The sequence below is a fragment of the Myripristis murdjan genome, chromosome 11 (assembly GCF_902150065.1).
Source record: "Myripristis murdjan chromosome 11, fMyrMur1.1, whole genome shotgun sequence".
NCBI lineage: Eukaryota > Metazoa > Chordata > Actinopteri > Holocentriformes > Holocentridae > Myripristis > Myripristis murdjan.
The window spans coordinates 2208854-2227177 of record NC_043990.1 but is presented as its reverse complement, the minus strand read 5'-3'; the positions used below and the strand labels follow the sequence as shown (position 1 = coordinate 2227177).

Here is an 18324-nt window from a genome sequence, read left to right as displayed (position 1 = left end):
TCTGAGATTCCTGCTCTTTCTGATCTGCTCTTCAGCTCAGAAAGCGCTCACCTAGCTACCTGCCCCTGGTTCCATTCACACTGACGGCAAATCCTCCACGTCCTAAATCAAGCTGCTTCTCCAGCCGTTCCTTCAGCATTGGAGTCACTATTCCAGCTTCTCACCATGGTGTTTCTCCACACATTATCCTCGTCATGAGTCACTTGTCTTCAGCAGTTTTTCTCTGTTGCCGCTCAGATGTGAAAGACCTTTGTTATTCACAGTCACCTCTGTCTTCTCAGCAAGGTTTTGGGGGTCCGCTGTTCCCTGGAGGATCATTCAAATAGTTGTGTGTGTTTGCATATGTGTCCTGCCTCTCTGCTCTCCACCCGTTAAGAGGCCAGTGTTGATCAGTGGCTGTCCAGGCCTTTCACAGCCACTGACACGCCGGCAGCACAATGATGATGTCACAGATTCTCCTGCTGGGCACCCTGGGGCTCCTTGTTCAGGGTGAGACTCTCTTCTGAAAACTTGGCTTCAGGATGCAACCAGCTTTACCACAATCATCTTCTGCTGTGATGGAGAAACACTGAGACCAGCAGCATTCACCTTCTTCCATCTGTTCTCCATGTTAAAGAAATCCTGCTCTTCTGTTTTCATATTCATCATCTTTCTCCAAGCTGTATTTGTCTCAATAACCCTTCTGCTCTTTTGGATATTTTCCAGATTCATCAGGAGAAATCACTGTGACTCAGTCTCCTGGATCTCAGTCTGTTAGTCCAAGACAGACTGTCTCTATCAGATGTAAAACCAGTTCAAATGTTGGTAACAACATTGAGTGGTTCCTTCAGAAACCTGGAGAAGCTCCTAAACTCCTGATATATAACGCTGTAACCCGCCAGTCTGGAGTTTCAAGTCGTTTTAGTGGAAGTGGATCTGGATCTGACTACACTCTGACCATCAGTGGAGTCCAGGCTGAAGATTCAGGAGTTTACTACTGTCAGCACAGTTACAGCTACCCGTTCACACAGTGAAATATCATCGTACAAAAACCTCCCTCAGCTGGAGAGGAACTGATCTGACTCAACAGCTGCAGAGACACTAAAACACTGGAGACTTTGTTAGACAGGCACAAAGTCAGTGTTGAACAGATTTTATATGTACAATTGTAATGTCATTTTTCAGAGAGATTGTGTTAATTAAATGAGACTACATTTTTACTGTTACTGTTGTTGCTCAGTGCCTTTCAGAGAAACTCAAGAAACTCAACCACAGTGCGCAAAACCATATAACAACTGACCAAAGATAATTTATTGTGTTTTGTCATTTACATAACCTAAGTTATAGTTCCTCAAACAATTTGTGTATTTTTTGAGAGTATTTTTGTCTTCCACCAAAAAACAACCCCTCAGGTACAAGCAGCTTATTATTAACTATAGTTATCTATGGCTTTAGTGATGGTCGACCTCTCCTGGTCGTCTAAATAAGAACTTTGTGGTGTGTCGGGAAGTGAGGTGACGTGCCGTAGTACAGCTGGTGACAAAATCCATGTTTTGGTAGGTACAAGGATACAAGGATACAAGGAAGTTTATTTGTCATTATACAACAGGTTGAATAATGAAATTAAAGTGTGGTTCCCTCTTGATTGATTAATTGATTGTATAGAAAATAAAATTATTAAACATGGAGGAGTGCAGATGGTGCATTTAGTAGTCTCACAGCCTGAGGGAAGAAGCTGCTCTGTAGTCTGGTTGTACGGCAGCGAATACTTCTGTATCTTTTGCCTGATGGCAGCAGGGTGAACAGGCTGTGGCTGGGGTGGCTGTTGTCTTTTAGGATCCTTTTGGCTCTGCGCAGGCACCTCACCTCCCCGATATCACTGATGCTTGGTAGATGGGTGCCAATGATGTTTTGGGCAGTTTTAATCACTCGTTGCAGAGTCTTCCTGTCCTGGGCCGTGCACATCCCATGCCAGTTTGTGATGTTTCCAGTCAGGATGCTTTCAATCGCTCCTTTGTAGAAGCTGACAAGAACTTGGCGTGGGAATTTTGCTTTCTTAAGTTTCCTTAAGAAATACAGCCGTTTCTGGGCTTTTTTAACCAGGGCAGAGATATGTGAAGTCCATGTTAGGTTCTCTGTTATGTTGATTCCCAGGAACTTAAAACTGCTCACTTGCTCCACCTCAGCTCCATTAATGTAGACAGGGTTGTGTGTCTTTGCCTCTTTTTTTCTAAAATCAACTATCAGCTCTTTGGTTTTGCTGACGTTGAGCAGTAGGTTGTTTTCTGTGCACCATTCTGCAAGATGGTTGATTTCCTCCCGATATGAAAACTCATCATTGTTGGAAATCCGGCCGATGATGGTGGTGTCATCCGCGAACTTCACAATAGAGTTCTCTCCATGTCAGGGGTTGCAGTCGTGGGTGTACAGCGTGAACAGGAGGGGGCTGAGCACACAGCCCTGGGGAGCTCCGGTGTTGAGCACTAGAGTGGAGGAGGAGAGACTGCCAATCCGAACTGACTGGGGTCTGTTTGTGAGGAAGTCCAGTATCCAGTTGCAGAGAGTGGTACTGATGCCCAGAGTGTTCAGTTTTCCAATCAGCTTCATGGGGGAGATTGTGTTGAAAGCTGAGCTGAAGTCAACAAACAGCATTCTGATGTAGGTGCTGCTTTTCTCCAGGTGAGTGAAGACTGAGTGGAGAGCAGTGGAGATGGCATCCTCTGTGGATCTGTTGGGTCTGAATGCAAACTGCTGAGGGTCCAGACTGGCAGGGATGTTGTTCTTTATGTGCTGGAGAACCAGTTTCTCAAAGCACTTCATCAGGATGGGGGTGAGTGCCACAGGGCGGTAGTCATTTAGATTAGACACTGCGGACTTTTTAGGCACAGGGATGATGGTGGCTGTCTTGAAGCAGGTGGGAACACTCTCCTGTGACAGTGATATGTTGAAGATGTCAGTAATGACATCTACTAGCTGGTTGGCACATGTTTTTAGTACACGGCCAGGGATGTTGTCAGGCCCAGCAGCTTTACTCATATTCACTTTCAGCAGGACTTTCCTCACATCCACTGTGGATACTGACAGTGGCCGGTCCTCTGGAGGCGGAGTAGACTTTACAGCTGATTCCTTGTTGAGGAGGTCAAAGCGAGCATAGAATGTGTTTAGCTCGTCTGGTAACGTGGCCTCACACATGATGGGAGCGCTCCTGGTTTTGTAGCCTGTCACATTTTTGACCGCCTGCCACAAGTCTTTGCTGTTGTTGGTGTTGAGGTCTCTCTCCAGTCTCTGCTGATGCCTTCGCTTTGCCTCCTTGATGCCAGCTTTCAGGTTTGCTCTGGCGGTGTTGTAGGCTTCTTTGTCACCTGACTTGAAGGCAGCTTTTTTGGCTCTACATAGAGCTCTCACCTCTCCATTCATCCAGGCTTTCTCATTAGGGAATGATTTAACTGTCCTTGTTTTTACCACATCATCAGCACATTTGCTGATGTATGATGTCACTGATGATGCGTATTCTTCAAGGTCAATATGGTTCTCCTGGGTAGCAGCATCCCTGAACATCTGCCAGTCCGTGCATTCAAAACAGTCCTGTAGAGCTGCTGCAGCTTCATCTGTCCACACTTTAACTGTTTTTACAGTTGGTTTGACCCTTTTTGTCAGCTGGATGTAGGTAGGCAGGATAAGCAAGGAGATGTGGTCTGACTGGCCAAAATGAGGACGAGAGAGGGCTCTGTAGCTGCCAGGAACATTGGTGTAGACATGGTCCAGTGTGTTGTTTCCTCTGGTGGGGATGTGGACGTGCTGGTGGAATCTTGGCAGAACAGTTCTGAGGTCTGTTTGATTAAAATCCCCAGCAACAATAATAACAGCATCTGGCTGTTTTGCCATCTGGCTGCTGATGACCTCATACAATTCCTGGAGTGCATTTTTTGAATTTGCATCCGGTGGAATGTAAACAGCAGCAACAAACACACTGGTGAATTCTCTTGGCAGGTAATATGGCCGACATCTGAGCAGTAAAAACTCAATGTCAGGTGAACATTTTCCATCCACTCTGACTGCACCTGTGCACCAAGCATCATTGATGTATACACAGAGCCCGCCCCCTCTCGTCTTACCGGAGTCTTGTGTTCTGTCGGCCCGGAACAGGCTCCGCCCGTCCAGTGTTAAAGCCTCATCCGGTATGTTTTCATGTAGCCACGTCTCTGTTAGGATGAGAACGCTGCAGTGTCTGATCTCTCCCTGCTGGGTCAGCCTGAGCCGTATCTCGTCCATTTTGTTCTCCTGTGATCGGACGTTAGCCAGGAGTAGGCTGGGTAACGGCACAGCCTTGGGTCCAAGCCTCCTCAGCCTCAGTCGCACCCCGGCTCGCCTCCCCCTCCTCCTGCGTCGACTACACCGCCCGCGATGACGTCCGATCCGAACGCCCTGGTCGTCGGATCTTAAGATGCCGAGTGCAGATATAATCCCAACGTCCGCGGCACTCAGTTCAATTTTTGCACTTCCTTTCCTGATGTTGAGGAGTGTATTACTGTCATAAGTAATACACACGCAGGTGGTACGATTCTGAGCAGTAAAAACAGAAGAATCGCTCCTATTTTTGTTGAAATTAAGGGAGCCATCAGCTGCTGCATCCATGTGCGCCGCCGTTGCCATGGTGGTTGTTGTGGTGGATGGATCACAACAAAACAGGACTTTCACCTTGGTGATGGGAGTTGGATTCCTGTGTGAAGCCAGTCTGGTGTTCAGTTTGATATTAGCTGTGAAGTAGAGATATAGATTCTTGGTTTCCATGCGTGTCAGTCATTGTCTGCATTTATTCTCAGGCAGATACTCTGATGTTTACAGGAAGTCCTGTTTTATTGCCAGGGGTCAAACTGCATAAAAATGCTACAACCATTTAAATCTTCATATAATAAATGATCATGGAAAGCAAAGTGATTCTGCCGGTCTGTACACACGTCGCCCTCACACACTGTATGTAGCTCCATTGTCACTTTAATATGAATGCAGCAAGTTTGTCCACACAAGAATCCTGTTGGAATGATGACTCATGACTTAGGAATGTGGCATCAGTTACCAAGGCAACCCAGAGTGTTGAGCCTAAACACTGCAGATTAAAAAACCTTTCAGTTAAGTCAAATGTCATCTAAACATCAGGCATGTCCTTTGTCATCTGTTTTATTGGCCTCAGTACTTCAGCCCCTTGTAGAGGCTTTAAACACACATGAAAGTATTTCAAGCACCAAAAACAGAAGTCACACTCATAAGATATCACTGTATGCAGATGATGTCATGTTTTATCTTTATAATTGGGAACGATGAAAATAATGAAAATAGCTATATGAGAGAAATTAATGTTTTATTTCACTGGTGAAGAAATCAGTTTCACTGCCAAAAATATTACAAATAAATGTAATCAATATTGATAATTTTTGACATTGTTTGATGGCTGGTGATAATATATCAGTCAGTTGTTATTAAGTTTTAAAGCCTGAGGCTGATCTCAGTGAGTTTGTTGTTTTCAAAGTGAGAGAGCTGTGTCTCTCTACAGTCAGAGGTTTTTGTACCGTGGCTCAATGTGTTTTTATCACTGTGGTACACTTTTGGTGGAGGAACCAGGCTGGATGTTGGAAGTAAGTTTAATTATTTCATGCTCTTATCAATCCATGAGAAAAGCATTTATTTTTTCATATTATTTGCACTTCATGAAAAAAATTGCCGTGCTTGACTTTGCAGGTTAATATCTGATTTTTAAATCAGCAATGATCTCTAAGTAGTGAAATCAGAGGAGACTTTGAAAAACTGAATCCAAATGATTGATTAAATTGCTTTCAGTTTATTAAAATAAAGTTGATTGGAACCAGAAGAGAAAGCATTTATTCCAGATTATTTCTTTAAAGTGGCATCTTGAGGGCTTGTAGTTGTTGCTTTCTCTGACAAAGTGAGAGAGCCGTGTCTCTCTACAGTCAGAGGTTTTTGTACAGCGGCTCAATGAGTTTGTATCACTGTGGTTGACTTTTGGTGGAGGAACCAGACTGGAGTTTGGAAGTAAGTTTCTGCACAAATATTAAATATCATGTAATGTGTTACTGCTGCTGGGTTACTTTTATTCTTCTGTGTGAGTGTTAGTGGTTGGTTTTAACATGTATTTTGTTCATTTCCATCACTTATAGTCACTGTTTCTTCTTGCCTGTTTTTCTCCTTAACCACTTAGTTTGACTCAGTACTTCTTTAGACTTTTCATTATAAATTGTGAAAAATGTTTAAAACTGACCAGCTTCAAAGTTAGAAAAGTTGAATGCAAAGCTTTGTTTCCTTCAGACTGTTTGACCATATTGATTTTTTTTTTTTTTTTTTACATGACATGTGAAGCTGATTGAAAACTAATTTGAACAGATTGGGGATCAAGATTAAAATCTGAAAATGTAGCCAAATTACAGATTCTTAATTTCATCTCATATATTTTTTTTAACACATATGGGATGAAAATATTTTGATATATTATTCTGTGTGTTTGCTGGCTGAAATCAGTTTTGATGAAAATAATTTTGTGGCTCTAATTTTGTGGCTGAAAATGCTCAACAAAAGTTTATCTCCGTTATAGATGCTCCCATTCAGAATTCTTCAATACTGCCACTATTTTAGTGTGCATTCATTCTGACTTTGTACAAAACACAATTTGTGCTGAAAAAAATACTAAATTCACCGTAAGTTTGAAAATTATGAAATTTTGAGTTTGTTTCTATTCATTAAATTATTTGAAGAAACATAAGGGATAAGTGATGAATCATCTTTATTTTTTATCTGTTATGTGTATTGATGTATTTGTGTTCATATGAGGACTATTTCTGTGCTGATGTGCATGAGAGGCTTCTTAAAGGGAAGTGAAACAGGGTGTGAGTGAGTGACTGCTGGAGCATAAAAACCATCTGACAGAAAGTCCTTAAAGGGGAAAATGGACTCTCACACAGTAAAGGTGTCCAACCGCCCGCTGACTGACTGCCAGCTGCTTATTTCCCGCCCTCTAAGCTGATTGTGTCTCCTAGGTGATGCCCCTCCCACCCTGACGGTGCTGCCCCCCTCCAGAGAGGAGCTGCAGCAGGGGAGGGCCACGCTCATGTGCCTGGCCAACAAGGGCTTCCCCTCAGACTGGAGGCTGGCCTGGAAGGTGGACGGCAGCAGCAGCAGCAGCAGCAGCTGGGAGCAGAGCAGGAGCCCCGGGGTGCTGGAGAAGGACGGCCTCTACAGCTGGAGCAGCACCCTGAGGCTCACTGCAGACCAGTGGAGGAAGCTGGGCTCTGTCACCTGTGAGGCCACCCAGGGCTCCCAGGCTCCACAGACCGAGACACTGAGGAGAGACCAGTGTCCCCAGTAACTGACCTGACTCACTGGGACTTCTGCTACTGGTTTCACTCTGTAGCTGCTCTCACTCTGCACTCTGCCTCATGTCTCTCTCTCTCTCTCTCTCTCTCTCTCTCTCTCATTAATCATTTATTTTTCTTGCTGTAATGCTGATACTCTATATATGTTAAAATAATAATAAAAAAATCTTTTTAACAAATAAGTTGTGTCCTTTTTCCTGATCGACACTGATTTTAAAGCACGAGGATGGAGGAGTGGATTTTAGGTTCAGCTGGCACACATACTATAAGATTTCAAAATGTAAATGAGGGTGTCAAACTTCAGGAAAGCTTCATTTAATTCAGAATAATGCTTCCCAGGCAAAGTAGTGATTAGGCCAAGCATCTTTCATGTGCTTTGTTACTGCTTTTATTACTTGAGAAAACTTGCTCTCATTGTTCTCATTATTCACAATTATAATCATCCTGGACCCTACCCTCTCATTTGAGCCTCATGTTAAATCCATTGTCAAGACCTCCTACTTCCACCTCCGCCGCATTGCTAAAATCCGTCACTGCCTCTCTCAGCCTGCTGCTGAAACAGTCATCCACAGCCTCATCTCAATCCGCCTCGACTACTGCAACTCCATTCTAACTGGCATCACCTTCCGTTCCCTCCATGAACTCCAGATGGTTCAAAACTCTGCTGCCCGCCTCCTGACACACACCCGGTCCCGTGATCACATCACTCCTGTCCTCCAATCCCTCCACTGGCTCCCCATCAAACAACGCAACATCTTTAAAATACTCCTCCTCACTTACAAAGCTCTCCATCACCTGCCCCCCCCCCCAACCTGTCTGATCTTCTCATCCCTCACCGCCCCACCCGAGCCCTCCATTCTTCCACTACTCTCACCCTGACTGTACCTCCTGCCAGACGAAAGACTTTCGGCGACAGGGCCTTCTCCAGATCAGCCCCCCGACTGTGGAACTCACTTCCCCTAACTGTCTGTGACTCTCCCTCTCTTCCCACATTCAAATCCCATCTTAAAACCCACCTAAAAGATCAATGTATTTCTGTGAGGGGTGTGGATGTATGGAATGGTCTAGACGATGAATTGAAGATGTGCCAGTCAGTCCTCGAATTTAAACGTTTGTTCAAAAATAAGGTATTTGAAAAATATGAGAAAAGTATTTGATGGTTCAGATACCATTCTGAAGTTATATTTGGGATCTTTTGTGTAAAATGCTATAATATTTTGTTTAATGTTTTTGAAAATTTTGATCTGATCAAGCTAATCTGATAAGAAGGGTAGGTGAAAATAAGCGCTAGCTTCAGCCTATGCCTTTTCGGTTGTGGTTATTTTCATTTATACTGACAGAATGTGTATTTATTTGTTTATGTATTTATTCATGTTTCCTGGTAAACAGTGTAAATTTAAATGACCTGACCGAAATATTTTTTTTTCATTGATTCATTCATTCATCTTTTTTCCCAAGCCTTTGATCTCCCCTGGTCTGCCTCTCCCTCCCCTTGAATCTCTCGCGATGCCATGTAATCTGTATGTGTGTCTCTGTGCTTAACATGAGGTATCTCTTGTGATGTCGTTATCTGTATGTGTGTATATGTACTAACATGAGGTATTTTCCGCGATGTCATGTTATCTGTATTTTTCCTTGCTTGTCCTCCTTATTTTGTTTGTTTTTTCCTTCTGCCTGTTACCTGCCCTTTTGATTGTAAGCATCTTTGGATGATTGAAAAGTGCTATATAAATAAAATGGATTATTATTATTATTATTATCATTATCATTATTTTTATCATTATAAAAATTTAAAAAATTATCATCAGCATATGGGAATGAGTGCTAGTATGTTTGAACAGTGACCTAAATTTAAAGGAATGGCACTATTAATCTTCACCTCGTGCTGTTTGCAGAAGTCACACAGCATAATCAAGGATCCTTTCCACCCTGCCCACCACCTTTTTGAACTTTTGCCATCTGGCAGAAGATACAGATCCATCAAAACACGCACCACACGATTCTGGAACAGTTTTTATCCCACAGTCATAAGCACACTGAACAGTGACACAACACTAATGTAACATGTAATCTGTTTAACAGACATTTTATTGCACTATTGGTATTAGCCTCAGCATACATTGTTACTGATGTGTATGTGACGTTTTACTGTGTGGTCAGTGAATGGATGTGGATGTGTGGGGGATGAGCTGTTTGGATCATTCAGCAGTGGTTTGGGGGTCGGCATCAGGGCAGCTCACTTTGCTCCATGTTGTTGTGCTTTGAATGTTTCTGATTGGGCTTCTTCACTGGAACTGTCCTCTTCATTTGGGGGAACTTTCAGCTTGTTGAGGTGGGAGGTGGCTGTTTGAAGCTCAGAGGGAAAACTGACACTGACACTATCAACAATATGATATGGTCTCATCAACTGTGTGTGTGTGTGTGTGTGTGTGTGTGTGTGTGTGTGTGTGTGTCCTCAGTGAACTGTATCAGTCCCTGAAGTAGCTTCCAGCTGCAGCAGTCACTTCAGTTTCTGTTCAGTCTGACTGAGGGAGGTTTTTGTACGACGCTTTTTCACTGTGTGAACAGAGCTTTACTGTTGATTTCATGGTAACTCTGACAGTAGTAAACTGCTGCATCTTCAGCCTGGACTCCACTGATGGTCAGAGTGAAGTCACTCCCTGATCCACTGCCTGTAAAACGACCTGGAATCCCTGATATTCGAGTATTCGCATCGTAAATGAGCATTTTAGGAGCTTCTCCATCTCTCTGTTGGTACCAAGATAGAAGGTCTACTTCAACACCATCATCATCATAATCAGTATCAACATCCTGGTTGGTTTTACATGTGATGGTGACAGAGACTCCCAGAGCAGCCCTCACTGCTCCAGGCTGAGTCACTGTGACCTGGCCTCTGGACTCTGAGGACACACAGACAAAAACACAAAGCAGCGTCATGCTTTTCTCCGCTTCATTTCAGAGGGACGGATCTTCATAGAGGAGAGGACTTTGATTCTCTGGACTTTACCTGTCAAGCAGCAGCAGAGGAGAGTCCAGATGAGGATGGAGCTCAAAGTCATGTTTGGATGAGGAGGATTTCTGGGGCTTCTGTTGTCATGAAGGACAGCTGTCAGTCATCCAGTCTTCAACTGTCAGGACTATAAACTCTCCCAGAGCACTGGAGCATGGTGCTGCTGATGCAAAGTGGCTCTCTATGGAAATGCTCTGACCCACTCCAACAGGGACATACATCACTCTCATCAGGATGTTTTGTAAATGTGTACATTAATTTAATATTATATATGATGGCTCCGTTTTTCCAGACTTCTGCAGAACAACCATGATATCAGTTTATTTTTACTTTGACTTTTATTTCAACAAATTAAAAAAAAGTAATTTAAAATGTGTTAAAATCAGATTTTCCTCTGTTTTAGCCCCACTTTTGAAAATAAAATATATATATTCAGTGATATAGAAAAGAAAGTTTAATATTTGCTCTAATTATTTCCAGTATAATGTAAAGGTTTTCAGCTCCTATCATGTAAGTGTGCTGATGTGCATGAGAGGCTTCTTAAAGGGAAGTGAAACAGTGTGTGAGTGAGTGACTGCTGGAGCATAAAAACCATCTGACAGAAACTCCTTAAAGCCTGATGCTTCAGGAGCATCAGCTTCTTCTCCAAGCAGCTGACTGCTGCTCCAAGCCTCATCCAGACGGCCCAAAATGTCTCTGCTCTATAGAGGCCTCCAACATCAGGAGTCCGTTTTGCCTTCCCATCATCTTTCTCTCAACACTGGTTCTTCTCTCCATTTCTATCAACATTATTCCCTGAGGTTGACACCACCCACATAACGCCCACACACTCAAGCCAAGTTTCTGCTGGCCTCCTTCACTTTTCTCACATCTTCCATATTCAGAGCCTCAACCATAGAGTTCCACCTGTCTGCTTCCCCCTGCATATTCCACCTGTTGTTCTCCTCACAATGTTCTGGTCTTCTCACTGAAATGGACAGAGACCAATCAAACCCACCCACCTCATGTTTATTCATCAGATGTATCCGTCTCTCTGTCCATGTGAAAGCCTGCCAAACAGCCTCTCCCTTTAAAGATCTGAGATTCCTGCTCTTTCTGATCTGCTCTTCAGCTCAGAAAGCGCTCACCTAGCTACCTGCCCCTGGTTCCATTCACACTGACGGCAAATCCTCCACGTCCTAAATCAAGCTGCTTCTCCAGCCGTTCCTTCAGCATTGGAGTCACTATTCCAGCTTCTCACCATGGTGTTTCTCAACACATTATCCTCGTCATGAGTCACTTGTCTTCAGCAGTTTTTCTCTGTTGCCGCTCAGATGTGAAAGACCTTTGTTATTCACAGTCACCTCTATCTTCTCAGCAAGGTTTTGGGGGTCCGCTGTTCCCTGGAGGATCATTCAAATAGTTGTGTGTGTTTGCATATGTGTCCTGCCTCTCTGCTCTCCACCCGTTAAGAGGCCAGTGTTGATCAGTGGCTGTCCAGGCCTTTCAGAGCCACTGACATGCCGGCAGCACAATGATGATGTCACAGATTCTCCTGCTGGGCACCCTGGGGCTCCTTGTTCAGGGTGAGACTCTCTTCTGAAAACTTGGCTTCAGGATGCAACCAGCTTTACCACAATCATCTTCTGCTGTGATGGAGAAACACTGAGACCAGCAGCATTCACCTTCTTCCATCTGTTCTCCATGTTAAAGAAATCATCCTCTTCTGTTTTCATATTCATCATTTTTCTCCAAGCTGTATTTGTCTCAATAACCCTTCTGCTCTTTTGGATATTTTCCAGATTCATCAGGAGAAATCACTCTGACTCAGTCTCCTGGATCTCAGTCTGTTAGTCCAGGACAGACTGTCTCTATCAGATGTAAAGCCAGTTCAAGTGTTGGTAGCAACCTCCACTGGTACCTTCAGAAACCTGGAGAAACTCCTAAACTCCTGATTAAATATGCCACAACCCTTCAGTCTGGAGTTTCAAGTCGTTTTAGTGGAAGTAGATCTGGGACTGACTACACTCTGACCATCAGTGGAGTCCAGGCTGAAGATTCAGGAGTTTACTACTGTCAGCAGGGTTACAGCACACCGTTCACACAGTGAAACAACGTCGTACAAAAACCTCCCTCAGCTGGAGAGGAACTGATCTGACTCAACAGCTGCAGAGACACTAAAACACTAGAGACTTTGCACAAAAGATACAAAGTCAGACGTCAACAGATTTTAAGTTCATAAGTTTAATATTAAGAGCGTAAGACAGCACTATATCAAGAGCAGTTTTTTGTTTTTTGTTTTTTTTTTTTACATTATTTGAAGAAACTACAGGGATTTTTTAATTGGTCATGAAACAGCCTAAATTAGATCTTGGTGCCTCTATATGACCTACGTCAGCAAACGAGACCATAAGCAAGACGTGTGGTTATTTCTATTTAGACATCCTCAATGTTTGTCACTGTTTTCCTTCAGAATCAGATGAAGGGATTTATGGCACCAGACCGGCAGCCTGTGTTTACTGTCAGATCTGCTTTACAGTCAACCTGCTCAGCTGTACTTACCTTCACTCTGCCTCCGGCTCCATGTCTCGTCCTCCCTGCCTTTACTGTCTCCTCCCTCGGCAGCCATGTTCATCTCCTCCGCCCTCCGTCCAGACAGAGCTGTCACCCTGCGGCTTGTCGGCAAACACTGCCTCCGAGCTACAACCCATAAAACGTTTCTGTGTTTTCTTCCTGCTTTCTCTCGATCACAAAAGATCTTAAGTGTTGCATTTTACTGTGGTGGTATCTTTTTTTTAGTGAAGCTGTGCCAAACTTTCAAGCATTTGCTGCAGTCAGCCATGGTTTAGGATGTAAACCCACATGTCTCGTCTCACATGATATGTTGACCTCTAAACAAGGCTCGATCAAGATCTTTACAACACGAGGCGGTGGCACTCATGCAAAATGCAGTCTTTATTCAGGGAGACACTGCCGCTTTTGACGACAAGAGCTTCAAAAACCAAGACGAAAGCTCCTTGCAGTTGCTTTAAAGGAACTTTTGTTTTTCTTTCCAACTATTTTTTTTAGAACTTAAATCATTTCTCTCAATGATCTGACAACACATTCCTCCGAGCCCTCGTCCCCCAGTGCCTATCAGACTGCCTCCACCCCTCTGTCCCGTCCAGGAATCTGCAGGCCTGCTCTCCATCCCCCACACCTACCTGCAGACCTCTGGGGGGCTGGAGCCTTCAATGTGGCAGCTCCCACCTTTGAAGCTCTCTCCCAGCAGAGATAGGCAGCGCTGCCTCTGTGGACTTTAAAAAAATTCCTGACAACTCTCCTGTTCACGATGGTCTCTAGTCAATTCTATCAGCCCCAGCAGCCCTTACTATTATTAATTTCTTTTGGAAAAGTGTTGAAAAGTGTACTTGGCTGCCTTGAAAGGTTGTACATGAATTTTAGGTATTATTATTTTTATTATTATTATTATTATTATTATTATTGTTGTTGTTGTTGTTGTTGTTATCATTAATTTCAGTGCCAAAAATATTAAAAAATAATATTACAAAATAAATCTAATCCATATCATTTTCTACATAGCTTAATGGTTTGTGAAAATAACTCAAAATTATTAATTAATTAATTAATTAATTAATTAGTTGTTCTTAAGTTTTAAAACCTGAGGCTGAGTTTGTTGTTTTCAAAGTGAGAGAGCCGTGTCTCTCTGCAGTCAGAGGTTTTTGTACGGCGGCTCAATGAGTTTGTATCACTGTGGTACACTTTTGGTGGAGGAACCAGACTGGATGTTGAAGGTAAGTTTCTGCTCAGATATTAAATATCATGTTGGTCTTGCTGCACTGTGTAGATATATTGAAAAAAAAATGTATTCTTAAGTTTGAATATTTGTAATTGGTTTAAATTGGGATTGTGCTCATTTCCATGACTTAAAGTCATTGTTTTTTCTTGCCTGTTTTTCTCCTTAAACACTTAGTTTGATGCAATTCTGATTTATACTTTTAATTATAAACTGTGAACAAACTTTGAACACTCACCAGATTTAAAGTTAAACATGTTAAAATGGAGGCATGGCTACTATCACAGTGCTTCACCTTGTTTTTTTTGTTTTGGATTTTTTTTTTTTTTGTTCAAGACTCATTTGAACAGTGTGGATCGAGTAAAATCAGAATATGTAGTCAAATTCCAAATTCTTTATTTTATTTTAGATGTTTTTTTTTCACATGAGATGAAAAGAAAGTGACTGCTAATTATGTTTGCAAGTTGAAAGTAGTTTTGTTGAACAGAATATCTCTGATATTTTTGACTGAAAAGTTTTTCAACTGTAAGTCATTGCTGTTCTATAAAAACAACAAAAACAAAGCATAGGCCTACTTTTTACCAAATGATAACCAGCCTACGCCAAAGCTCTGTTTGACTTTTAAACTTGGATTTGACTGTGATAGATGAACTTGAAACGGTGGTTCTTGCTTTCAGAATGCTGTGCGGACCTCCTGCCTGTGGGTCCACTGTACGCAGGTTTGGGGGGAAATGTGACTTTCCACACCTTGGCGAAGCCCACTGACCAGTTCCTCGTTGTTAACTGGGCCTTTACTGACGGGACAAAGCTCAATGGCATCGTAAGCGTTACCAAAGATATGATGAATGTGGAGGAAGCTTACCAAGGAAGAGTGTCGGTGAACCGGACCACCGGCTCCTTCACGCTGGGACCCCTGGTGGCCACTGACAGCGGGGATTATGCCATCAGTTGGGTGAACTCTGACGCCTCACTCAGGGCTGCGGAGATCCAGCTCCGGGTTTTGGGTGAGCTTATTTTCGTCATCATAATTACATAGTTATACATATTACAACTGCAGTCCTCAGTTCAACAAATATAAGTTAATTCCTTTGCTAGCTACTGCCATCCTGGTGGGAAATTGTGCCAAAAAGCTAAAAATGTATTGCAATAAGTGCCGCTTGTGTGTTTCATATATATGGCGAATTGAAGAGTTGCTAAAAACAAAAGGGAAAATGTATTTTTTTACTTCCACAGCTTTGCCGATAAGCAAGACCATATTAAATCTCTGTACTTTTGAACAGAATTTAGTTGGAGGACCTTGAAGTTGCTGGTGTAGGCACGCCTTTTTACTGATCAATTAGTTTTCGATATCAATGCACCCATTGTAAATCAGAACCCAAGCCGCTGTTGTGTGTTGCATTGCAATGTTTGATCACTGGACTAAAATAGTCTGCTGCCTGAGGGAAGAATATGAGTTTAAATATTTATCTGATATTTGCATTATTTTGTTATGTAATACTGTGTTACTCCTCCACTTGTCTCGAAAAAACGTATTAGTTTTTAAAATCACAATTTGAAGCTTGCTCCATTTACATGATGGACAGGATTTTTTAAATGTGCATTCAACATTTTAAGTCGTGTTGGAAAAAGTGTTTCACCAAGGATTTTATACCATGCCTAACCCATAGATATTGAATGGGTTAGATTCATTCCATTGTTTGGATGGTTGGATTTCCATTTGTACTGGATTAAAGGAGAATTCTTTTCAATTCCTAATATAAAGAAACACAGATTTACTGATATGGATGAGACAGTCATTGCTCATTTTCGTTGTAATATGTGTTGATATAATAACAGTGATATGAGTATTCTGTTGGTGCTGATGTGCATGAGAGGCTTCTTAAAGGGAAGTGAAACAGGGTGTGAGTGAGTGACTGCTGGAGCATAAAAACCATCTGGCAGAAAGTCCTTAAAGGGGAAAATGGACTCTCACACAGTAAAGGTGTCCAACCGCCCGCTGACTGACTGCCAGCTGCTTATTTCCCGCCCTCTAAGCTGATTGATGTCTCCTAGGTGACACCCGTCCCACCCTGACGGTGCTGCCCCCCTCCAGAGAGGAGCTGCAGCAGGGGAGGGCCACGCTCATGTGCCTGGCCAACAAGGGCTTCCCCTCAGACTGGAGGCTGGACTGGAAGGTGGACGGCAGCAGCAGCAGCAGCAGCAGCTGGGAGCAGAGCAGGAGCCCCGGGGTGCTGGAGAAGGACGGCCTCTACAGCTGGAGCAGCACCCTGAGGCTCACTGCAGACCAGTGGAGGAAGCTGGGCTCTGTCACCTGTGAGGCCACCCAGGGCTCCCAGTCTCCGCAGACCGAGACACTGAGGAGAGACCAGTGTTCCCAGTAACTGACCTGACTCACTGGGACCTCTTCTATTGGTTTCACTCTGCTGCTGCTCTCACTCTGCACTCTGCCTCATGCCTCTCTCTCACAAGCATCATTATATCTTCTAAGAATGTTTTCTTGCTTGCACTCATGTCAGTATTCTCTCTATGTTAAGAAAATAAAGACATTTTCACCAAATCAGCTCTGTTTCCATGAACATCATTACAAGTGCTGAGTTTAGTTCACAGGTTGATGTTAGGCTGGTTATTTCTGTATTGTTCACAGTTACATCAAACAGAACATTTGTTAATTTAACTGAAATATAACTTCACAACCGTTCATGATTCCTAAAATATATCAGAGTTTGTCTTTCAATAGTTTGCAGCATTTCAAATTGCACCAAAAGGCCAAAATTATACTGACTGTGGAAAAATCAAACTTGTTTCACACATTTCATCAACATTTGATCATTTCTCTCACTGGTTTTAATTCATGAAAAAACATGAAATATGAAAATGTCACTGGATGAGATTTTGGGTCTCCAGAAATTAGAAGTCTCTGTCATTTCTTAATCTGTCTGATCATTCATGCAACATGTGCCAGTTTCATAAGTCCTGAACTAAACACAATTTTTTTATATCCACGTCATTGTCAACAACAGGCCAATCTCCACTATTATTGGCAGTTTGACAGTTTGTGAATGTTCAATAAAATCTTGCTTTGGTTTGTTTTTTTCACTCTGCATAAATATTAGTTACTACATTAAAAATCAGACAAAACCATGTATCTCAGGTGAGAGCTTCACATAACCTACATGAATTAATAAATGAATAGAAAATCATGAAATAGTAATTAAAAGCAGTATATTATTAGCATAAAGTGATATGGCATCTGTGATAACGTGTGTGTGTGTGTGTGTGTTGCTTTACAGAAAGGGGCTCAAGCACTGAGGTGAATCAAAGTGGTGAAGAGGGACGGCCTTGATGTGGCCCCTTTTTTAGATAAAGAAAGAAGACAAACCCATTTGAATACCAAGGCTTAATAATAATAATAATAATAACTTTGATTTATATAGCGCCTTTCAAAACACCCAAGGACGCTTTACAAAACACAAGCAATCAAACAAAAACAAACAGACAGACGGAACAAACATCACAGGTAAGCTAACAAGAAAACTAGCCCAGCTATCAAGGACCAAAGGCCAGACTGAATAGATGCTTTTTGAGAGCAGATTTGAATGAGTCCAGGGTAGGGGCGAGACATATCGCAGAGGGGAGAGAGTTCCAGAGGGTGGGGGCAGCAATGCTGAAAGCTCTGAGGCTTTGAGGAAATTGTGTAAAAGTTTTGTTTTTAATCAGTTAGTCATTACACCATTTTTCTTATGTCAGCTATGGCATCATCACTAACATTATACTTCACTTTTTAGCCTGAATAAAACACAAGTAGTTCAGTGTGTGCTTGTGTTTGGACTACACCGGTTTCCCCAGTCTTCCCGGACTTGGTTTGACAGAGTGAAGAAGGAACAACTGAATTTTGACTTTCAGCAGGTTGGAGGTCAGCATGGGATGGTTAAACATAAAATGCATGAATCCAAACTGCCAAGAATAACCGTCTGTACTTTATGAATTTTACCTTCCGACTCACTGGAAACTCAGAAGTTTAAATTAATCTATTTTACTCTAAACTTAAAATAATCATTTGGCTAAGATTACACAATATGTCGGTATATAAGGATTATTAATGTGAATTACTTCTCATAAATAGTTGAATAATTTTTTTCTTAAATTTGGTTATTTGATTTGTGTGAATGATAATGAAC

General features: G+C 42.4%; 2 gene segments (V, D, J or C); both read left to right on the top strand.

The window, feature by feature from the left end:
- Positions 1-437: 437 nt before the first annotated feature.
- Positions 438-7357, top strand: LOC115367573 (Ig kappa chain V region Mem5-like). The segment is given in 4 exon segments: positions 438-489; positions 706-1000; positions 5575-5612; positions 7026-7357. Coding segments are annotated over 4 exon segments (714 nt in total).
- A 4527-nt stretch (positions 7358-11884) lies between these two features.
- LOC115367533 (Ig kappa chain V-III region MOPC 63-like) lies at positions 11885-16623 on the top strand. The segment is given in 4 exon segments: positions 11885-11936; positions 12153-12452; positions 14109-14144; positions 16199-16623. Coding segments are annotated over 4 exon segments (717 nt in total).
- Positions 16624-18324: the final 1701 nt, after the last annotated feature.